This window comes from Arachis ipaensis, chromosome B10 (genome assembly GCF_059453495.1).
Source record: "Arachis ipaensis isolate K30076 ecotype BB chromosome B10, ASM5945349v1, whole genome shotgun sequence".
In the NCBI taxonomy this organism is placed as follows: Eukaryota; Viridiplantae; Streptophyta; class Magnoliopsida; order Fabales; family Fabaceae; genus Arachis; species Arachis ipaensis.
In genome coordinates, this window is record NC_142435.1 from 148,044,150 (window position 1) to 148,069,775 (window position 25,626).

A 25,626-nucleotide genomic window follows, 5' to 3' on the forward strand; every position below is an offset into this window, starting at 1 on the left:
CCCTACCCCCACCTCGCGTCACCCCCCCTCCCCTGTCTTCCCTTCCCAGCACCCCCCCACTCCCACCCCGCGTCACCCCCTCCCCGTCTTCCCTTCCCAGCACCCCCACCCCCACCCCGCGTCACCCCCCTCCCACCCCGCGTCACCTTCCCCCCACCCCCAAACAGAAACAGAAACGGAGAAACAGAAACTCAAGTAACAAATTAACAAATTCAAAACAGAGAAACACAAAGCCAAATCAAAAATTCAAAGCATAAAGAAGAGATCTGGACAGAAGAGAGGCAGCGGTGGGACGGCGAGACTGCGGCGGCGGGACGGCGGCTTCCCTTCCCCTTTCATCGTCATCATCATCAGAGTTCTGGAGGAGGCGGCGGCGACGACGAGGTCACGGCGGCGACTACGGAGGCTCCCCGGCGCCGTCCCCCTTCCCCCTTCTCCTCTTCCCTTCCCCTCTCCTCCCCTCCCCCTTCGTACACCCTTTTCTTCTTCCACCCCCAACGCGTTTTTACGCGTTTTCTTTTTTTTTTTTTAATAATTTTTATTATTAAAATAGAATAGGGGTAGTTTAGGAATAAAACAAAAAATTTTATTAAAAAGGACGATTTTAATACGAAAAAAAACTTTAATGACGATTTTAAGTCGAAAATTACAAGAGGGACGATTTCGATTCTGACCCTCAACGTTAGGGACCAAAATCGTACTTATCCCTTTTTAATAATATAGATGAAAATATCGAAGAAGTATAAGAGCTAATGGAATATCTGTACAATATATACAATAGAAGTTTAGGAATGTCCAATTCAGTACCATTAGTGTTACCTTTTCCTATCAGCTTAAACTTTTGGGATGAGTAGTTTCATGACATGGTATTAAAACTCTAGATCCGAAAAATCAAGAGTTTGATCCTTGGTGAACCCCAAAATCAGCTTAAGCTTTTGAAATGAGTGGTTTCATGACATTAGATGTTTATTATCCTTGATACCCTTCTAGATAGTATGAGTGATGTTATTTTTTACTGTTGTTTTTAAACTTAAAATTATCACAAATTTGTTCATGAACTTAATAACTATGCTTCCTGAGACACTTTCAGGTGATGGAATAATGATGTGGTTGGACGACACCACAAATTTGTTCCTCACTGTTTTATCTGTCACTCAAATAGAATATAAGAGAATTTTGAGAGATTTTAACTCCAACATATTAAAACCTCTAAAATATCCTAAACGATGCTGTTTATGTTTTATTTGAGCACTAAAAATGAAATAATTTTTATCGGTCTAGCCTAATTTTAGCGTAGTTTCCGTTCAACTGCGTCATTATTTCGTCACCGAAAAATATTTTAGAGACGACCGTTGTTAAATTTAGAGACAAATTTAAGATAATTTTAAATTTAAAAACGACATTAAAATACCACTGCAAATTCAGAAACTACTTTAATTATTAACACCATAAAAAATAGCAATATATATTTATAACCAACCTAACGTTAGTCTCGTAACTTTTTATATATAAATTGTCCAATTATATAAAAACTAGCTGATATATTAAGAATTTAAATTCTAATTACTTGAATCGGATAGAAAACTACTCCGGTTTACCTGACAAGATATAAAATGAAAGATTAAAATAGTGTTATAATGAGCTAAGGATATCTAAATTCTTAAGACTGACTCTGAGTATATATAAATAGAATTTTTGTGTATAGTATTACAAAAAAATTCATTTTTCCTTGTTTTTCTTTTTTGATATTATACATTACATATACACATATATAGTTTCTTTATACAAACAGAGTTCAGGTTAGTTCAATATATTGGAAAATCATTTTTAGATGAATATCTGAAAAAGAAAAAATGAAAGTCAAACACATGATGCTTTCGACTTATATAAAATATGTAACAATTTTTGTACATAACGTAATGTTTACTAATATATTTATAAAATTAGATTAAATAATATTATGTACAAAGTTTGACCAAACTATTATATTACTTATTATAAATTATGGTGATTGAAACGATCTATACTTTGACTTTTAAATGTTTCAAGAAACCAGCCAGTGGTATTTTTTATTTTTTTTAATCTGACTAATTCAAATACTTATAACTCGGGACTCTTAATTAACTGATGATATATATTTATTCCGAGTAACCACATTGTGTCTTGAATCGGATGCTTTAATTAAATTATTTATCAACTAATTTCTTAGGAAAGTGTTAGGGGGACAATGAAAATTTTGAACAACATGAACAACCACCAATTAAATGAAAATACACTACACTCTAATTTAATGCTACTAGTTAAATTTACTCTTTTAACCCTATTAATTCATATTGTTTGCACATTGTTCAAAAATCTTGTTTGTTACCTATACTTTTTCAATTTCTTATTAGGTTTGAGCCCTTCAACGTTTGACAGTGTAACAACATAAAATAGTTCCTCCTCTAGTATTTTAGGCTGCGTTTATTTATAGAGACAGGACACTGAGACAAGGACACAGAGACACAAAATCGTATTTGACAGAAAAGACATGGACAGAAACAATGTGTTTAGAGACACTGAATTAGTGTATTTTGTGTCGATCCTGACAGAAATGACACAGAGACACTAACAAAGGACACAACTTATTTTTTATTTTTTCTTTCATTATTTTGGTTAATTTGTCATAATTATATTTTTTATTATTATATTTTTCATCTCAAATTTTTTTAATGAAAAAAAATGAGAATAAATTAAATTTTCATAATTTGTTTTAATTTATTACCAAACAGAATACAAGAACACAAAATTTTGTGTTTCTGTCTATTAATACCTTATCCTGTCCTGTTCTCAATATCTTATCTTGTCCTGTTCTCAAAAACAAACGCACTTTTAGGTCCAACACAAACTGTTAGATGATGTCTACTTGGCTTGTTAAATTGTTAAATGTGATACTAAGCAATGCACAAAGAAACACTGCACACTACACCCATTCAAAAGCACTGCACATTACCTTTTATATTTGTCGCGTAAATAATCATAAAAAAAAATTAATTAGACGATTATGTAAAATATTTTATATTTAATTAAAATTAAATCTTTTATAAAAAATTTATTTGATGCATTATCAGTATAAAGTACTTTTAGATGTACATCCAATTATATAGCGCTACATCAATAAATATAACTACAGTTTACATAATTACATTAACTACGTAAATAATTATCTAAAAGAACAAATATAATTGGACGATTATTTAAACATTTTCCAAAACTAAACTCTTTTTATAAATGTGCCACGTTTTCTAAACCTTAATACTAAAATATCACTCTTTTGAAATTAATTATTCAAATGCCACTCTTCGTATATCACAATAATTAATCATAATCATAATCAAAATTAAAATAACAAATCATCAGTTGTCACCTTAGTAAAAAAAGTAACATTTAGGTAATTAGTTTTAAAAGGGTTTGATAATAAATATCGAAAAAAGGTGGTGCATTAGTAAAAAAGCCCCATTTTATTATTGGTTAAAATTTAATTTTACCGCACTATTAGTGTAAAACAGTTATATATATATATATTCAATCACCTAACACAAGTACACAACATTAGTAAAAATAATTATTTTTTATATTAATCATGTAAATAGTTATCTAAAAAAACGAATGTGATTAGACAACTATATAAAATTAATGTCAATTATGGATTTAGATCAATATTTAAAAATGGTGTTTGCTACCGTACGATGATAAATTAATGCGTATCGATACGTTTAAAATATGGACAAATAATAACAAGTCACATAAAATTTATTTTCCACCTTAGCATTTAATTTTTTTTTAAAAAATTATATATTATATCACAACTTTTACTAAAATATCCTTTTAATTAAATAAAAATTAAATATTCTATAGTTTTGTAACCTGTGAATACCTTTTAGCCAAATCTTATTACAAATACTATTCAATGAAGAGCACTTTGGTGAAAGCAAGTAATAGTACTTTGAATTGAAGCATTTGAATTTTGGAGTAATCTCCCAATCTCATCCATGAACAAAACCTCAGGGACCAAGTAGTACCTCAATCTTAAAGTGGCAAATTTGTCTCTCATCTGATAAGTTCGACCCAAAATAAACGGGCATATTAGTCTTCTTGTACATATATAAATTGAGAAAAACCCAAATCAGCCCCTGACAATTATCTCGAAAGACAACGAGGCCCTTGACAAAAAAATAAAACCTAAATCCGGCTCCTGACAAAAAATAAAAAACTCAACTCGGCCCCTAACAATTACCTCGAAAGAACAACGAGGCCCCTGTGCAAAAAAAAAATCAATGTTATTTTTTTTGGCATAGGGGCTAATCAGTCTCAAAAAAAATTATCAAGGGGCGGATCGAGTGTTTTTTTTTTTCTTGGGGGCCTCGTTGTCCTTTCGAGATAATTGTCAGGGACCGCATGAGGTATTCACTCTAAATTATAAATTTTGTACGGAAGACCTAAATTAACACCCTTTTCCAAATGGTGAGGAAAAAATTTGTCATTTATGAATTTTAAGGATACTTTATCCTCTTTATTTATTTATTTATTTATTATTAATTTGTCAAGATTTCACCTAGAAAATGAAGTGTTTTCAGCCATCCCTTTATGCCTACTTTCGTAAAATTTACATCACTTTGTGGTTGTGGTCCATTCAAATCTAACCTGCTGTATCATATTGCTTCTTAGTCATTGTTAACTACACACTCTAAGTCTATAAGTGGGGTTGCTGTTTTTCTTTTTCATGTTTTATTGGTTCCATAGTGCATCATTCCTACCATGCTTTTGAAATTTTGGTAGTTTTAAATACAGCATTTGGGAGGTTTATTCTTGCATTTATGTTTCACTATTGTTAAGTGGCTCTCGAACATAGTCTGAATTTGTAGGACTTCATACCCTTTTCTCTCCTATAAATGCTTTTTATTTAGCCTTAAGAATTTTCTCTATATTCACCTTTCTTAGTTAGAAATTCAGGTAAATTTTTTTTTTATTTGAACTAGCACTGAAATTAGTTAAATAAAGCGTGTGTTTTTTCTCTGTATTCCAATGCGTGTGTTTTTAATTGTTCTATCTGGTCACGAGCAAATTAATTTAAATTCACCTTCTCCAAAAAAAGATATTTTTTAATTTCATGGTCAATTTCAGCTGAATTTTTTTAATTTTCTTTATAGATGTCTTTGATTTTAATATTTATTTGATCGTTTCATTTTGAGAAATCAGGCTGACTGTATTCTTGATTGGCATATAATGCAGCTGAGCACATTTCCTAGTCCATGGTGTGTGACAAAGAAATAGTTCCGAGAGAAGCCGAGACTCAACCTCATTTAGTGTTTCACCCAACTCATTTAAATCTTTTTATGAATGTAAATTATTCATCCTCCTCCTGCACAACAGCAGGAGTGAATTATACAGCAGGATTTCTTGTATACGTAAATAATGTGATGTCTTTCTTTACAAAATGATAGATGGTAAATGGTCTGATTTATGTACACAAATAATTGGATAAATAATATTCTTATATTGCATCTTGCGATGAAGCTATAAATAAAATTGCAGTCCACAAAATGAGGGATTCGATGTATCACAAACGATGTTATGGTAGTGAAAGAGATAATACTCAATTTGGTCCCTGAACTTACACGCGAATCTCAATTTAGTCCCTAAAGTTTCAATTGCCTCTATTTAGTCCCCAAATTTTGTGAACATAACTCATGTTAGTCCTTGAAACAATTTTCAACGTACAAAACACTGTCGTGACAGCTGGATGCCACACTAAACTTTGTAAAATGATGTCGTTTTGGTTTTGGCACCCAAATAACCTAAAAACAACATCCTAAATGGTGTTTATTCAAATTTTACCTAACAAAATAAGTAATACAATGTCGTTTTTGAACTATTTAAATGTCAAAACCAAAACTATCATTTTACAAGTTTTAACATGACATGTGATAGTCTACAACAGCGCTCTATTAACATTTTTATACTAAAAATAGTCTCAGGGACTAATATGAGGCACGTTTATAAACTTCAGGGACTAAATAGAGGCAATTGAAATCTCAGGAACTAAATTGAGACTCGCGTGTAAATTCAGGGACCAAATTGAGTATTATCTCGGTAGTGAAATGCATTGTTATGATTTTTCGGCTACTACACTGGATTGGCTAAAGGCCTATTGAGTATTGTACACAAAATATTAAAATGTATATCAATGTCAATCAGTATGCTTTCTATAGGTCTGCTCAAAAGAGAAAAAACAGAACCAAGTTATGCAATAACAATTCACAAAAGAATGATTTCATAATTCCCATAAAAGCTAAGCAGATACACTAGATTAACTACAAAAGTCATGAAGCTAGACTAGACTCATTATACTAGACTCATTATAGTACTAGACTCATTATACTCAACCCTAACCCATGTTTAAAATGGATACACATTTGCTATAGAAAAAAACATTCACACATATTTCTAAGCAGGAATTATTTCTAAAACACAAAATGCATTACCTTAATTATTAAGGTAGCTCCTTGATAAGTATCATGAATTTGATATCACAAGCTCATCAAAGATGACATTAGTAAAATCTGCATCCAATTTAGCAAATGACTAAGCGAACATATTATGTTGGTTCTGCAAAAGAAGTAAACTGAAAATGTAGTATTTATTGAAACAAGAATCATTTTCACAGATGTTTTCGACTTTTCACTTTTGGTACCCTTCCATTATTTTCACAAGAAGCCAAGAGGGGGACTGAAAATTTGAAAAGCTTAATTAATTTTTTTTCATGACAGCATAAGTATTTCACTATCACCAAATAGCCTCCACGCCACTAAAGAAATCTCGTAATAGTACTATAGCTAGTTCCACATTTGGTACCGATTTTGCAAATCTTGGTTTGGTTTACCAGGGAAAAGAAATATAACCATCTTTTAACTCTGGCTCAATTCATGGTGTGAGAGGTGAGACTGAAAATCATGTCAAAATGTGACTCAGTGCAGTTGAAATTCAGATTGAACCCTACTAAAACATGGTTTCTTAGCATTCTCAGTGCCATGCCTAACCAATTCCAATCATTATGACAAGGACTATGCTATCTAACTTAAAAAGGAACCCCAGCCCCCCCTTCCCCAGCAAGATATAAATTGTGAGAACTAATAGTCCTGTTTTATACCTGTCTCAAGATTGAAATACAGAGTTACTAAAAGAAATAACAATTCCGCTACATTACCAACAGTATTTCTGCCAACTTCTGCCAACTCTGATTTATAACGGTATTTAATGGAAGTGTCTTTGTAGATGTGTCTAACAAAAATGTTTTTTGTATGGCTGTGTCTAATGGAAGTGTCTTTATAAATGTATTTTCAAGATGTGTCTCTTTGGCAGATAGTATATTAGTACCCTATACTTTTCCAATAAATAAACATGTTTAAAGAAGGATATGCAGATAGACATAGAAAAGGCAAAATGTCATTGTTCTAAGACAAAATATGCCCAATTTGGTATCCATCCAAAAGTTGGGGACCAGGAGAATTGAGACACTGGCATAAATATATTCTCTCGTTATAAGCCCGATCTGCATGTGCCGCCGGCGACGAAGAGCCCAACGAAGACGTGCGACTGTGTGCAAGAGGATGACGAGACAGAGTGCAAGGACGACGACCTTGATTACGAGACCAGAGAGGAGAGAGAGAGCTTGCTGTGCGACGCCGAGACAAATGAGAGAGATCGAGTTCCAGTGGGAGAGAGAGAGAATAGGAAGAGGGGAGAAAGGCTCTGACTTTTTGTCCCGTAGATATTTTTATCTTTAATCATTGAAAAATATTTTTAAGTCCTTGACTTTTACAAAATTTGGACGGATCAGTCCTGGCGGAGGCATTTGGACAGATCAATTTCTGAGGAGGCATTTAGACGGAGGGACTGATCCGTCCAAATTTTGTGAATGATAGAAACTTAAAAATATTTTTCAATGCTTAGAGACAAAAATATCTGCACGACACAGGGATCTATTTGTTCTTTCCTCTAAATAATATGTTAATTATAATAAGATAATTTTATAATTAAAGTATTATTTAAAATAGTGATTAGATAATTTTTTAAAATATTAATAATCAAATTCTTTTTTTCTCTAAATTATTCTTTTTGAAAAAAAAAATCTTTTTTATATTGTCGTCGTTTTAAGTATCACTACTATATCTATCTCAATCTCAGTTTCGCTACTTATAATTAATTAATTTTATTAATAAAAATTAATTTTAATTAAATCATATATATAACCGTACCACGAAACTAATAGATTTTTCTATATATAAAATAGTACAAATTGTGCTGAAAATATCACTTATAATTAATTAATTTCATTAGTAAAAAGTTAACTCTAATTAAATTATGTAACTGTACCACAAAACTAATAAATTATCCCATATATGAAGTAAATTGTGCTAAAAATGTTTTTTATTATTCAACTGCTGTTTTCCATAAATGATTCTATAAATGAGTATCAAAATTGTTAATTTTAGTAACTTATTATAGTTAGTTCTACTATGATTAAAATATTATAAAAAATAAATTACATATTTTTTTAAAAAAAAATTGGATATAATTTTATCATATATATATTATAGCAAAGTAGCACTATTAAAAATAACAAAGTAAAACCAATGAGTTATAACTCAAATAACATAATCTTCTCATACTCAATTAAGAAGTTGTGGGTTCGAGTCTTATATCTTTAGTAAAAAAAAAATAACAAAGTAAAAAAACAGCAACTAAAAATATTCATAAAAATATTCCTCAATTTCCTAAACCACAAAAATAGCACTATTTACGCACTACTACTCTCAGAAATCTAAATCATAGGAATTCCAAATTTGAACGTTGTTAGAGTCATGGAATGATACATCAAACTAATTCAATATTTCCCTTAGCCACTGTAGTTGACACAGTGTTATCACCATCACCACCGTTCTTCTCTCCATTATTACAGGAACAATAACAGGCATATAGTATGAGCTGAATCAGTCCAGACAAGGCCCCAATTCCATTACTTACCTGCAGCCATATGTATTACTAGATTATTAGAGACTAATTAAAAATAGATACTATATTTGAAAAGTTAGTTACTACATACCAGGACGTAAATATCAAAAGGGTGGATGAGAGCGTATATTGTCCAGCACACTCCATTGAGAAAGTTAGTTAGAGATAACCAAAATGGCATATATTCCACACTCTTCGTTTTTATAACCTTTGCCTTGTCAATAATTTAAAAATATACCGAAACTAATGTCAGTTTTAGATAACATAATAAACTTTTGTGGATACTAAGGTGTATGAATACAGTTATAGAGTACAAAAAAAACAAATACATATAAATAAACTTAATAAATCTTTTAAAATAAATAATATTTTTTAACTAATAAAAAATATTTTACGTTCAATTTAATTGATTTTAAATTAAAAAATAAATATTTAAAATATTCTAAATAATCCAATTTAAAAATTATGCAACATATGGGATAATTAGGAATTAAAAATTGAAAACTTACCATAATTGTAAGAGGAGAGACATACATCATGATATTAAATATATCACACAGTACACCAACCACTAACGATCTTTTGTGAGTGCCATGTAGTGCCAGCAACGTTATAAGAGCAACAGCGACAAAGAACAAAGCCTCTAATCCCAGAAGGAGCAGTACCTTCCTCTGAAATTATTATTAGACAATATAATTAATAAGAATAGCTAAATTAACATAATCTACACGATTCAAACTTATAGAAATTAAAATAAAATATTAAAAAAATTAGAAGAAGCATCCATATACAGACCCGTCCTTTGTTAGTGGCATAAATGTAAAAAATGGTGAGATAGACGAACTCGAAGACAAGGCCAACGCCATTGATGGTAACCACAAGAAAGCTGTGAGGGTGCACGAAAGGAAGCCCATAGAATACCCAAAACGCACAGTTTAGAACCGTTGCTATATATGGATCCGGTTTGAACTCTTCCACGGACTTTTTCTTTATTATCCGATAGAATGTTGGCCTGAAAGAAACATTCATTCAAATAAACAAACAAAAAATTTCTTTATTATTATTATTATTATTATTATTATTATTCCAAAATAGCATTTTTCAAGTGGAAATTATTAAAAAACTGAAAAAAGAAATCGAAAAATTATATATATCCAAGGTCCCTAGATAACTTATTTTTCTGTGACAATGCATGAGATTTGGCAGTCATCATGAAAGTTTTATCGTTATTTTATTTTTTTATTTGTATCATAATTAATCTTTAATAATCAAACATCAAACAATGATGAACAAATAAGCAGAATAACATGATCAATCACACCGAAATTATTGACAAAGAACAAAAAAAAAGACGCAATTATAACAAAAACTTTATAAATAAAAGTAGATGCTGAGTCAAGAGATAGTTTACGCTGGTGAGAAAAACAAGCCGAAAGAGATCACATTCCCTGCGCACAGAAGCAATGCAAAAATCTCTCAGAAACTCGCATAAACACGTAAACCTATGTAAATCTCATTCAATTCTCAATGAAACAAATTAAAGAGAGAAGTATGAAAAAAACCTATAATGCCGATAACGGTACGAACAAGTGCAGTGTTCACCATCCTTCTTCTTCTTCAATGACACCCAAATAGAGAGAAAGAGTTACGTAAGCAGAAGAGTGGAGAATTGATAGTTACATGCATCAACTGCTATGTATATATATATATATATAGATAGATAGATCTATAGATAGATTGATAGATAGAATATAAAATCTTTTTGGATAACTAATAGAAAAAACAAAAAGGATAAGTTAGTTAATTATCTTCTGATCTATTTAAAATTTGAATTAGATTCAATCTAAACTAACTATTTTTCTGGGGACAATTTTACAAATTTTAGTATTTTGAATTTAATTTTAATATAATGTAAAATAATTTTATATACATATCTACATAATAGTTTTTTTTTTTTTTTTTACTAAAGATATGAGACTCGAACCCTTATGCCATTTGAGCTATTATTCATTGGCCAAAATTTGGAAAGATAGGAGACTCGAACCCGCAACCTCTTAATTGAGTATGGGGAGTCTATGCTATTTGAGCTATTACTCATTGGCTATCTACATAATAGTTATCTAAAAAAATAAATATAATTGCATTGTATAAAATATTTTATACGATCATGCATCAAAATTAAACTTATTTTATAACAGATAAATTTAATTGATATTTTTAATAGTTAAAGGGAGTGATATTTTTAAAAGATTTTAAATAATTTTATTTAATTTACTAAGGGTGTATACAGTGTACACTATACATTGAGCAATAGAAACAGATCGAGTCTAATGAACTAGTCTAAAATTTAGTAGCTAGCCTAAAAAATTATAAGACCAACAAAATAAGATGAAAAAAAAAATTAAACTACTATTTTTAGTCATAAAAATTAAAAATAATAATAAATTTAATTAACAAAATGAACAAAACTAATTTTGTAGGTACGAATTTCGTTCATTTATAATAGATTTGCCGATATTATGAAATTTGATAAATAAATATTATTTTATTTGAATTAATCCAATATAATTGGTTGTTAATATATATAAATTAAAATTGAGAAGTAAAATAATTTTGTCCTCATATTTGAAAAATAAGTTTTGAAATAGCTCAAATGGCATAGTCTTCCCATACTCAATTAAGAGGTTGCGGGTTCGAGTCTCCTATCTTTCCAAGCATGACTTGTTTCAAGACTCCTATATTTCTCAAGATCCCTTGGTCAAGATTTGATAGGGCTATAAAACCATTCTTTGAACAAAATGTAATTGAAGGGTAATTAATGTTTCTACAATCCAGAATAACACTTGCTTCCATGTTTACAAAATGCAAGTATGAATTTCAGGGTATCTAACCACCAAGTATTCATTATGCACTGAATTTGGATCAAATTGCTGTATTTGGATCACTTTCATAAAGCAATCAATCTCTTGGGAGGTGGTGACTGATAGGGACATGGATAGATGCTCCTTCAAGTCAAAAACCATTGGAACATAGCTCCCATCCTCCATATTTAGAGCTAAAGGTTCCTCCACCATGTTTTTGCGCATACTCACATATTGCTTCTCTAACACACTGATCCCATGACACTGCTATATTCTGCAGTGACAAAGGCTCATTCATGCTTCTTAGAGAAAGTCTCAGTTTCAGATTCGCTTTACTTGACAGATCGTCCACGTCGACATCCACTCTGTCCAAATAGAAACACAGGAGGAAAGATTAAGAAAGACATAACCACAAGAATTGCCACCTTTTTTCCAGAACTTATCACCAAATTGCCACCGTTTCAGAAGCTACCGGTGAAAACTACTGAAAAGAGAAATAATTGAAGGAAGAACATGTAAGGAGTTCGGCCCGTTTGTATAGGTTCATAAGTGACTTTTTTTTACTTTTAAGTTATAAAAAGGTGTAGTATTAATGTCTGGTACAATTTTCAAAACAAAATTGCAACTTTCTAAAAAGTTATTTTGGTGCTTAAGGAGAAATTAAAAAAAATGACTTCTCTCATAATAAAAAGCTTTTTATCACTTTTCTCTTAAAATAAGTACTTTTAGAACTAAAAAATCAAACACAAAATAACTTATTTATAAGTAACTTTTATTATAAGCATTTATTGTTTAAGCTATTTATTCAAAAGTAACTTAATTAAGTTGTTTACCCAAACTGGGAACGAGCCTAGTATGATAAAGTTCATTTGTTGTTTGTTCAACATTTCAACCTTATAAAGACAATAAATAAAGTATTGAGAAATGTTAGGAGGCTATCAGAATTTATTATTTTTTGTCATCACTTAGCCATCAACTCAATTCCTTCAGTTTAGTAATCCAACAATATACTTTATCCCATACTTTTAAACGTTGATGGCTAACTGATGGCCAAAAACAATAAATTCTGATGACCCTCTAGCATTTCTCTAAAGTATTAATGAAAAAGAAGACAGTTAGATTGTCTAACCTGATTTCTGATGGTGTTTCATCTGAAATAACTGGTGAGAGAAGTGGATAACACCCGGGAACAAACAAATGTAACGGTTTGATTATCGACTGCATGATTGACAAATGTGATCAGTTGGAACAAACAAATCAAAAGTGTCTATAGTGTTAACAACATTATAGAATTATTCACCTCTTTGTTAGTAGCTTGCTCTGCTGTCGGGGGTAGATTAACAGTTACTGAATTGAAAACCAATTTGACAAATAGTCCTTCATCATGTTCTGGTGCACCCTCAGCTACTCCTGTAATGGTGTTTCCTTCGCTAATAACTACTTGAGTGTCTATCAGTAAGTTGTTTATCACTTTTATTTCTTCTAAGATAGTATAAATTTCCTGCAAGAGTTACCCATGCTCGAGTTATATGGGGTTGCTCTTTTCAGAAATAAGCAACAGAAATGTAATATATAAAGGTGCTGTTATATATTTGTCTATAGGACAATCCATGTTTTGTGTCGGACGAAGCTCTGCTAATAAAATACGAATTATGCGTCGGAAAGATAAATTCTGCATAATTCACACTCACAAAGTAATGATTTCATCAAAGTGCATCAAATACCAAACTGGCTTAAATTCTTGATCACAAAGCTATCAAATTATTCAGAGTTTGGAGTACCTTAGATATTGAGGCAGGCTTCTCTGCACTGATGAACTGCCCGGAACTGCCACTTGCAGGAGTTGAATTAAAGAATCGCTTTATTTTCTTTCCTGTTGGAACAGGATCGTAGCAATTCAAGTTTGCATTTTCATCAGTTGAAATTTCTGGTATGTCATCATTTAAATGGAGTGCTAGTCCAATGTCATCAGTTGCAGCTATGAATGCTTCAGCTGACATTGACCTAAACTGCAATTATATGGCATAAGTGCACTTATCTACAAGTTCAGGCGAAACAAAAGAAAGAAAAGTTGGCAAGTTTTAGGCTAACCACTTTAATAAAGTGCTTCATTGCTGGGCTTGTATCATCGGGAATATCAGCTGGTTCATTCACAAAAGCTTCGGATGGTTTGATCTCAACTCCTATTTGTGGTTCTACTGCATGATTTTCACAACCTGATACCGTCGAAAAAGAGTTTGCGAGTAACTCATGTAACAGATAACACAGAAACAATGGTGTCTACATATATAGTAATAAATTGAATTGATGGATTGTAAAGAAATTACACCTTTTTCTGACACTTGATTTCCCTGTCGCGAACTGCAAAATTGGTTTACCTCTTGTAATGTTAGGTAAGGAATCTGCTTTGTTAAATGGGAACTCGGTAGGCTTATTACTTGCGAGGCTGGTTTCTTTCCAGATAGTTCCAATTGAGAACTGATTGAATTTGATGGCTCAACCTGTTGCTTGGATTGCACGTCAAAAGAACATTGTTGTTGACAGTAAGAGAAGTATTTCTTTTGTAAAACATCTTGTATGTACTTTTCCAGTCTATCTAGTCTCTGCTTGAAACCGCGATCAATCTTGCTTTTGTCCACATTCAATAATAAAAAAATGTATTCCAGTGCTCGCTTATGTTGTTCGCATCCCTCCATATCAGTTATCGTCTTAGGATGTAGAGGAGCAGGCTCATTCTTGAGCTATATTCAATGGGAAAATAATCAATCAAGATTATAGGAATGCAAACTCAGAGTTGTTGTCTAAAATCATGATAGGCCTGAAAGTAACATATACCTGCTGAAGCTTTCTACTTATCAATTTGTGAAAAGTATCAAGTTTTGTGTAATATGTTGCTTTTATCATTTGTACCTACAAGGAAGAATCAAAATTACTCTCAATCTCAAATGTTTTTCTTTCAGAACTCATTGACATTTCAAATACAACATAGATAGTGTTAATAAGGTTCAAAAACACTAAAATTGGTTGTGAATATTGGTAGTTTGACATTTATAATTGCTTGATTAGTTTATAAATTTCGAAAATACGTATATGTATACCCTGTGTCTGTGTCTTATCATTTTTAAAGTTTGGTGTGTTTGCATGTCTTGTGTCATATCGTATCACGTGTCCGTATTAGTACTTTGTAGGAAAGAAAGATAATATTGGATATTACCTTTTGATAAACCTGTTCTTGCCACTCTCTGATTGCTTTAATTTCTTCTTCTCCTAGAAATACAAAAGTAAAATAAACATTCAATCAACCAAGAGAAAACAATCAAGACGCATGTGAAGAGGGCAGGAGCAATAGACATTATTCGGGTAAAGTTTGAAAAAAGATTGAAAACATAGTTTAGGATATTTTCACAATTAAAACTATATTTCATATCATATATTTTAATTAACTCAAACACTATACCTATAACCTTGGGACTATTGACATGACAAAGCAACCCCATCAATACTGAAAATAAGTGGAAGCTGAGAAAAGAGTGAATGATTTCGACACCTATAAAATGGGTGGGAACTGAACAAAAATATGGGCTGGGATAATGTAAAAGCCAAATTATATAAGTAGAACAAAGTATAAAAGAAATACAATGGTCAAGAAAACACCAAATGTTGTAGATGGGGCATGGGGGAAATGGATGCTTTAATAAGCATCACTTGCCAATTGAAACTCATGCTTTCAAACAAGCAAGTTTTGTAAAACAGAATTAAGTGTTTAGCTTCTATTTAATCTGAAAAAGAATTTATCGTCCGAAGATGTTGAGAGATCAGAAAACAATGTTTCATTCATCCTATTTCCTTGTATCATAAATAATATCTTAGATTGCTTGTTCAGATCAATAGTTTAAGTTTTTTCTGGCCTTCTAGCTTTTAGAATTCATAAATAATATAAAAATGGGAAAATCTTTGTTTTTTATATGAGTATGACATGCAGAAGACAATATTTATATGAACACCCTTACCCATAGAGCAAGAAAAGGAAAATAATGGGAAATATGATTTTTTTTTTTTTCGTTTTTTTTTTCACACTTTTCTCTATTGTTGATATTGACATCTCAATGTTAGGAATGGAAAATAAATAAATAAATCCAATTTTCTAGTATTCATTTAAGATAATATTCAATCAGATTATTAAGAAGAGAAACTTCACTTGAGATAGAAGAGTTTTGGGGTAAGAGATTTTCAGCACTTTGACGTGATGGTGCTATTGACTTCAGCTTTTCTGATATCTTTGCAATGTACTCAGCCTGTAAATAGATGCCAAATACCTCAATTTTTTAAATTAATTAATGTGAGAACCTAATAAAAAAGTATTAAATGATAAAATTTACACTGTATAAATAAGTAAAAGAAGTATGCACATCCTAAATTTTAGCATTTTAGTAGTAAAAATTTATCCCATGAAAATAGGGAGACTTAAAAATCTCAAAGAATTACGTGCAGATCTTGCACTGATGTGGATTCATGGAAATACTCATTTGTTATCAAGACAATGCCATTTGTTTGAAAGAGCTATATGAACAACAAGATGTTCACATGAAGAAAGTCAAAACAGCATAAAATCAAGGTACCTCGACTTTGGATGACGCAAACACTTTCTCCTCAAAAGTTTCTACAGACCCTAGAAGTAAGGGTAAATTTTGTTTCCAAGAGGGAGGACCATTCTTGAGTACAAAATCTGCACTGTAAACTACAGGATGTAAGTTTATATGGACCATTCTAGTAGGAGTACCTAATAGAAGTTCACAAATACCAACAAGTCTATCCTCAGAAGGTGTGCTAGCATTAATGCTAAACACATCTTATAACCTATCAAAATCCTTATTAGGCTGCGTCTTTATACTTAATATGATCTGCTGAAAACAATCAAATTGAAAAGAAAAAAAATGAATTTAAAGAGACGGACAAAATAGTTATTGAATTTATATAACAACTGAAGCATATTGAGAGAGAGAAAATATTCAAAGAACCATCCAAAGACTCCAAAAATCAATCTATTAATAATCCATGGAATAGAATCCATAAAGGAGAAGGAAAGTACTCTTCTATCTTCAACCAAGCCCTTGAAGGTTAAGTAAAACTGTTCTTTCGTAAGAGTTATACAAAGACTATTCCAAAAGATCCAAACTAACTAACAAAGTTAGACATGAATACATGATTCCAAATGTCTCTTTGCACCTTTAACAATGAATCCATGAAGTACTGATAACCAAACTAAATCTTACATCATCCGTTGTTAACATTTCCCAAATGAATTGGGAATTGAATCAAGAGGATTTGGAAAATGCTACAAATCAAGAATTTCCACTGTGAAATTAAGAGCCTTCTATCCCTATAAGGTTCCTCAAGGAGTGGCAACCTTGTTAAGTAAACCATAATGAAATTGAGAAAGCATGCAATGTTGGGACAAATGAGAGAAAATAACATGACAAAGGTAGAGTATGTGAAACCAACTTTGATCTGGATATAATAATGTGCTACACGAGCATGTTACGCTCTAATTCTTAATCCTATAGCATAACAAATAATATGATTTTGCTATAACTCAACCTATATTTCCTCTAATCTATGCAAGCAAGAATCCTCCACTGGTGAACATGATCACTCACTAGGACAATTGTGCACCATAAATGCTAAGCTTAAAATGAAGAGATTTCACAAATTTAATTTATGCTCAATTTAATAAATGCTGACAGAAGTTTAATATAAAAACAAACTATGACAGGCTATGTGAATTGAACAGAATGTCAGCCATTCAAAAAGTATTTAAGTATAGATGGTGTGTTCTTACATTTTGTTAACCATTATTCTACGGCGCTCAGTAGATTTCCAACCTGTGGCAGCAAAATTGGTTGCAGCTGTAATAGGCCTCATTTTGTTTGTGTCCATCTTGTATGTGAAACTATTCTATATTTCCTAAAAGTTCATAAAATGGAGGTTACACTTGTTATACATCAAGATAAAACTTTAGGACAATGGTAACAGAAACAATGTAATTATTTTTTTACCTGAATTTTGTGTTACATATTTTACACAAAGATTATCTTGTAGACTTTAAGCACTTCAACAATTAGGAACAGAATTAAGTGCTAACCCGAAAATAAAGTGCCAATGGAAGTAATGCCAGAATGACTTTTCATTTGACACAAAAGACAGTAGTAATCTTACAAATTTCCAGGCATGGAAAGCACACTGAAATTTTAAAGGTACTACTAAACTATAGTTACAAGAATTCACTAATTAGGTGACGAACCGTGCACCAATTCACAATTTATCTGCGTACCATAACGCTGTAAGTATACTTTTCACGTAAAATATTTTATCCCATACCAAAACGTATTGCGCTTCATGTAACTATCCCCTAAACACTCCTCCACTTACTAAACAGATTTTTTTTTGGGGAAAAAAAACCAATTTTATAACCAGCTAAATATATATAGACGAACAAAAAGATTATAACCATAACTCAGTGCAAATCTAAATACCTCACCAACACCAAAATTAAGTTCCAATCACAAAGTGATCTTTTATCTTTCACTATTGATTTAAGCTCTAACCCCTACTAAACCTGGAAAACACGCTTTTCCCCCAAAATCTAAGCAACAAAGCACAAAATCAATATGATGACAAACAAAAAATTAAATGGTGAAATTCCTGCATGAACTTATATTCAAACGAGAAAAGGGAACTGGAATCATTGGATAGGGAAAGTAACTACCTTTGTAGCGTTGCAGTGCTAGTAATGCATGGGTGCTTGGCTAGCAAGCAAGGTAAGAGAAGAGACGAGAACTCGAAAGCTTTGTAAAATGGTGAAATGGAGAATGCCACTTTCTGTTTCTCCGCGCGAACTACATTTATACTTTCGTAGTTTTAAACTTAAAAATAAAAAATTTAGGAGTGAGACTGAAATCGCGACTTTTAGGTAAGTACGGAAAAATTATGCTATTTGAATTATAATTTGCAGACAAAAAAAACTTAACAATTAATTAAGAGAGAATTTTGAATTTTATTTTTTAGTTAAAGTTTAATTTTAATTCACAATTATATTAATTGTTTGAATAACTATTTACGTTAATCAATAAAAATAATAATTATTTTTTGTTACGTAACTTTACGTGATTGGATATACATATAAAACTATTTTACACTAATTTTATATTAAATTAAATTATTTTAGTTATGGTAAAATATCTTCTTAAAATTAATTCTTCCTTTATTATTCATTTTCATTTATTTTTGGTCTTCCCAAAATTAAGGATTTAGTTTCATATATTATTAATTTATTATTGGTTTGACTTGTATTTACTTTCAATGTATTACAAAATTTTTAAAAATATTTAATAATATATTATCACACTAATCAATTAAATGCATTTAATTTCAGAATTTAATTATTTGTTTTCAAAATATACTACATAAACACATGTGACTAGAACTAGCAATATATACCCTATTTGCAGGTATTCAATCCGAACCAATTAGGGGTGTTCGCGGTGCGGTTTGATTCGGTTTTAAGGAAAAAAGTAATCCGATCCGAACGCTTAATTTATGTGCAGTGCGGTTTGGATTGAATGAAATTTTTTTGGAAATCCGATCCGATTACAAGCGGTTTAGATCGGTTCGGATTTGTGATTTTTTAAATTAAAAAAATTAAATACATATAACAAGTCTCAACATCAAATTTTAAATAATCAACAATGACATAACAAGTCTTAACAATATCTTAAAAAACTAACGATAACATAACAATATAAATAAAAATATAGGTTAGTTAAAATAAATAAATAAATAACATTTTCAACATAAAATATTTATTAAATAATAATAATACATGAATAATAGAAAAATGTATAACAAATTGAACATGTTATAAATATAATTGTAAATATAATAATAAAATAATAATATTATAGCACATTGTGCGGTTTGGATTGGATTGGATCGGTTATGAAAAGTAGATCCGAAATCCGATCCAATCCAGCGGTTTGCAAAAAATAGAATCCAATCAAATTCGAATTAGTGCGGTTTTAATCGATTTTCGGTTTGGATCGGATTGGATGAACGGTTTAATTTGAATCGGTTTGAATTTGAACACCCCTGGAACCAACCCATTCGAGTAGGATTGCCTACTCGATTTGCTACGGGTAGAGTAGGATGTGGTGTGAGTTTGTCTACACCCTATCCTACCCTACTTGCACTCCTAATATATTATATAATATATATGTAAAAGTTATGTATGTAGTAAAAAAAGTGAATGTAAATTCACAATCTTTCTCTTATAAAACTTAAAATAATTACTAAACTAGTTGATAATTATATTATTTGTAATTTTTTGTTGAATTTTTTTAAAATTTTATTGTTTTTAATTTTAATTTGAACTTAATTTTTTATTTTCTATTTTATTAATATGTATAAAAATTAGAATGGTTGAATTTTATATTTACTTGAACATTTTTTATTTTTCTGCAGATAGGATTGAGAATAGTAGAATTTAGAACTTTAAAGTGCAGATAGAGATAAAATTGAGAGATTCTTAATTAATAGATATAATAGAATAAAATTTTAAGAAAGTTATTAACCCGTGAATAGAATTAGAATAGAGTCCAAAATCCTATCTTACCCTATCCATTACCAGCACTACATGTGACCCTCCAAACTTCAAATTTTTTTCTTATAAATTATATATCAATCTTACTTTAGTCGCCTAAAACCTTTTATTTTAGTTTTTTTATTCCCCTAAAATTCAACTTATCTCCATTTTATATATATGAGTATTGAATGGAAAGTTAATATGAAATTCTTTTATAATGAATAAGCATTAGAGTTTATTATCAGTGATATTTATTTTGTTTATGAAGAATTATATGCCTTTTAAGATTAATTTTTTTGTGCACTAATATATATCACGCTAGACTTTTTAATTATTACTCCCTCTCTTCCAAATTTTTATGTCGCTTTAGCCTCTCTTTTTTTTTTTCCGATATCATTTTTATTTTTTATAAAATATAAATAAATTACTAAAATATACTCAAAAAATTGTATCACTAATAAAATAAATTCTAAAAGATGCTAACGATGAATCAGTTTGCAAAAGATTTAAAAATAAGACAAAAAAAACTAAATATTAAATATATTTTTTAAAAATTAATTTTAGAAATCAAATTTTGATGTAAAATTTTATAATTATTATTAAAAAAATAAGATATTTTTATCTTTAAATTTAGTATTTTTATTTTGTCAAGTAAATTTTTTTTTATTTAATTATTCTGTCAATTTCTCTTGTTTTATTAAATTTTTAATTAGGTTCCTATATTTTTTTAATTTATTTTCAATTGAGTCTCTATATCATATTGAATTTTGTAATTAAGTTCATGTTGTGACAAAAATATTGAAATTAATAAAATGTTCTATTAAACAAAATGAATATATCTTTTTTTTGGTGACACAAAATGAATATATCTAACACTTGACTGAATATTCTGTATAATTTAACAGAATATTCTATTAATTCCAACGTTTTTATCACAGTAAAAACTTAGTTACAAAATATGATATGGTAGAGGAACCAATTAAAAACAAAAAAATATAAGAACCTAATTAAAAATTTAATAAAGCTATAGAAATTCACAAAGTAATTAAACTAATTTTAATATATATATATATATATATATATATATATATATATATATATATATATATGGTGAATTCTACCTAACCCTCTCTAAAATAACATGTAAGTTACCCTTCATGATGTGTCACATTTTAATTGGTCATTACTTAACTATAGTTGGGTTATTTTGTAATTTATTATTTGAAATGGGTAATTGTATAATTTCTTAAAATATTAAAATTCTACCCCATTAATTGAAGCACGTTCTCACGCAATCTCTTTATACAGTGCATCATTCCTTAACGAGTCGTTGAATTCCATGGCTTGTAACTTCTTCGTTCTTCCCAGCACCGACTTCATTGCTATCTCATGTCCTCTCACTCAATCTCTTTTTTTTTTTTTTTTACCATGGATCATTCCTTACCATTAATGGTTAGTTTGGTTATTAAATTTTTTTCATTAAAAATAATATATGGAATATATATTCATATGTAAAATATAATATAATATAATAAAATAAATCTATTAAGAGTACTTAAAAGTATAATTAAAATCAGGAATATACAAATATAATAATAAAATTTGTACTCTAAACAAGTAAACATATCTTTTATCATACATAAATTATTTAAAAAAATATGAATTATTAAAATTAATAACACAAATTTAAAATGATAAAATTCAACTTTCTTACAAGTAATTTTTATAGTATTTTTATTCTTTTAATTTTTAATTTATTAATATTTTATTATTTAATTAATGATTAAACAAATTATTTTCATGAGAAATATTTTTTGTATAATCTTAAAGAAGAGACCAATATACCAATTTAAAAATTAATGTAAAAATGATATTTTAAATAAAAAATAGTTAATATTAAAATTTTTAAATACAAAAGCAAATTATATAGATATTCAGGATATAAATATAAAATACATGTTTAAAATAAATAAAGGAGACAAAAATAATTATTTATTTCTCATGAGTACTTCCATTTTATCTGTTTTATTTATTTTATGCATATATTTTATATTTATCTTTTAAATATTTATACAAATTATTTTTATATTTAAAAATTTTAATATTAAATATTTTTTATTTAAAATTTCATTTTTACTTTATTTTTTAAACTACTATATTGGTCTCTTCTATAAGATAATACAAAACATAATTTTTTATAAAAATAATTTGTTTAATCCTTAATTAAATAATAAAGTACTAATAAATTATAAATTAAAAGAATAAAAATATTATAACAAATACAGTAAAATATTGGATTTTATTATTTTAAATTTGTATTATTAATTTTAATAATATATTTATTTTTTAAATAATTTATGTATAATAAAAAATATGTTTACTTGTTTAGAGTACAAATTTTATTATTATATTTATATATTCATGATTTTAATTATACTTTTAAGTATTTTAAATAGATTTATTTTATTATATTATATTTTAAATATGAATATATATTCCATCTTGTAATTAAATAAATATATATTTTTTTAATGAAAAAATTTAATAACCGAACTAACCATTAATGATGTTGATGTTGGTAAAGAGTGATTCATGGCAAAAAAAAAAAAAAAAAAAAAAAGAAGAAGGAGGGGGGATTGAGTAAGAGGACAAGAGATAGCAATGAAGTCCGCGTTGGCTATACTGGGAAGAACAGGGAAGTTACGAGCCATGAAAATTCAACGACCCGTTAAGAAATGATGCACTGTAGAAAGAGATTGCGTGAGAACGTGCTTCAATTAATGGGGTAGAATTTTAATATTTTAAGAAATTATACAATTACCCATCTCAAATAATAAATTACAAAATAACCAAACTATAGTTAAGTAATGACCAATTAAAATGTGACACATCATGAAGGGTAACTTACATGTTATTTTAGAGGGGGTTGGGTAGAATTCACCTATATATATATATATATATATATATATATATATATATATATATATATATATATATCGTGAATGACCACATTTTTTGAAAAAGAAAAAAAATATAGAGATTAAATTTTTACTCCGAATTTTTTTTTTTGTGTATTTCCTAAATATTTACTCAAATGTTGCTATAAAAATTTAGATCTAATAGATAAGTTCGCTAAATATAAAAGTTTTTTGTTACTTATAAAAAATAATATTTATTGATTCTTTTTATCGTATTTTTAAATCATTAATAGATTATTTTATTGATAACATATTTTAAAAAAATTGTCAGTAATCGAATCTTTCAAGTATGGAATTGGTAGTTAATCCATAAAATATTTATTATTAAATTATCAATTATATATTTAATTTATAATAAGAGTGTTAAAAAATAATTTTTCAATTCTCTCTCTTCATTCATTAAGGGTCAAGTTAAATCCTAAAGTCATTCTTGAGATTGATTGCTTGTACAAACAAAATTTTAAGATTTCAATTGCACCATAAAAATTTTTGAGATTGAAAAAACTACATCATGTTGATTCCCATTCTTTTTTCGTAGAATTACTTGTTAGTTGTTACGCTATAAGTATCTGGCATATATTCATTTATGTTAGACTAGAAGACATGATTTTAATTTTAGCATTAAGTACGTGATGAAACGAAATTATTTAACCTTAATGAACCACAGCATGTCTTACTTCTCACAAAAAAATGTATAACTATTAAAATTAAATAATGTTATTTTATTAAGTATTTAGTGCCAAAACTAAAGCGACATTTTTTCTAGTCCAGCGTGAAAAAAATATATCAGGTCACTCATAGCAAAAGGAGTAACTCAACATAAAAGTTGTGTTTGTTTTCAAACATAGAACTCTGAAATAAGAATGCAAAAGTAGGGAATTGGATCCAAGAAGTCCAATTCTAATTCAGTGTGATTCTGGGCCACGGGAATTGACTGAAACGCGGTTGGGGAGGGGTAGGAAGAGTGGGCTTCAGGTGGGTGGGCCTCAGGTGGGCGGGCAGGTGGATAAGGGGGTATCTGAAGATCCAAGTGTTGGTGAGGCGGGTCGGGTATCGGACAGACGGGTCATACCAGGTTCTCAGGCTTGCTGGTCCGAAGCACAGGGTGGTGAAGGGTCTGAGGCGGCGACAACCCTAGTGGGAGGTGGCAGAAGCGGAAGTCTAAAGCAGATGGGGGAGGACCTGTCGACGAGTGCGGGGCCTGTAACGCCGGATGGCTTGCAGGGAGCTGCTATGGCCTCGGCGGTGACGGGTGGTCAGTCAGGGCTCGGTGTCGGGGAGGGGATGCATGAAGGGGTGCGCGCAAGCGATGAGGGGTTGCTGCCGGTGCAGGTGGTCTGGGTAGAGATCCCGTCGATGGTGGCTGGTACGGTGGCGCCGGATGGTATGCAGGGAGATGCGATGGAATCGGCGGGGAAGGGTGTTCCTGCAGGGCTTGGTGTCGGGGAGGGGTTCCGGGAAGAGTGGGGCGCGGTCGATGAGGGTCTGGTGCCGGTTCCGGTGGCCTGGGCAGGGACCATGGGCGATGGCCGAGATCAAGGGTGCTTACCGGGGCTGGTGGACCAAGGGAGAGGGAAGGAAGCGGTCTTGGGGGCTAACCGAACAGCATTGGGTTGTGAGCAAGGTTGGGCGAACGGTGGAGGAGCGCCTGTGAAGGGGCGTAGCGCAGGATTAGGCATAAGGAGAAACAGCAACCCCAACCAGGAAGATATGGCCAGGAATTCACAAGAGGATCAGATGCATGAAAATGAAGTTACTTGGTCTCTGGCTGTTGAATCTGGTGCTGTGCTGTATGATGATGATGTGGATATCATGAGTATTTTGAAAGCTCAAAATGACGAAATAGCAGCAAAAAGAAGATTGGCAAAACAAAAAGAAAAGGCAAGAAGGAGTCGTCCGAAGAACAAAAATAAGGTGAACAATACTTTGATTAAATGATTGTGAGTTGCTGGAATATTAGGGGGTTGAGGGGGATGGGAAAATAAGTATGGTGAAATCATTGAAGAAAAAATATAATTTGCATATGTTGGGGTTAATTGAAACGAAAAGGGAGGTGATTTCAAAATTTGATGTTGCAAGACTTTGGGGAGATAAT

The 25,626-nt window shown here is 30.4% G+C and overlaps 2 protein-coding genes across 2 annotated transcripts; both read right to left on the minus strand.

The window, feature by feature from the left end:
• Positions 1-8,907: 8,907 nt before the first annotated feature.
• On the minus strand, positions 8,908-10,662 carry LOC107621233 (bidirectional sugar transporter SWEET6b). The gene is made up of 6 exons (XM_088500056.1): positions 10,617-10,662; positions 10,466-10,502; positions 9,850-10,066; positions 9,564-9,725; positions 9,146-9,268; positions 8,908-9,066 (listed from the first exon to the last, which is right to left on the minus strand). Exons 1-6 carry the CDS (start codon positions 10,657-10,659, stop codon positions 8,917-8,919), a joined length of 732 nt encoding a protein of 243 aa, XP_088356182.1. The 5' UTR covers positions 10,660-10,662; the 3' UTR covers positions 8,908-8,916.
• A 1,208-nt stretch (positions 10,663-11,870) lies between these two features.
• Positions 11,871-18,764, minus strand: LOC110268114 (uncharacterized). The gene is made up of 12 exons (XM_021114010.2): positions 18,682-18,764; positions 17,755-17,879; positions 16,535-16,646; positions 16,114-16,210; positions 15,130-15,182; positions 14,751-14,825; positions 14,245-14,656; positions 14,007-14,131; positions 13,697-13,924; positions 13,216-13,416; positions 13,045-13,133; positions 11,871-12,280 (listed from the first exon to the last, which is right to left on the minus strand). The coding sequence occupies exons 2-12, from the start codon at positions 17,850-17,852 to the stop codon at positions 12,067-12,069; spliced, it is 1,704 nt and encodes a 567-aa protein (XP_020969669.1). The 5' UTR covers positions 17,853-17,879; positions 18,682-18,764; the 3' UTR covers positions 11,871-12,066.
• Between the last annotated feature and the right edge of the window lie 6,862 nt (positions 18,765-25,626).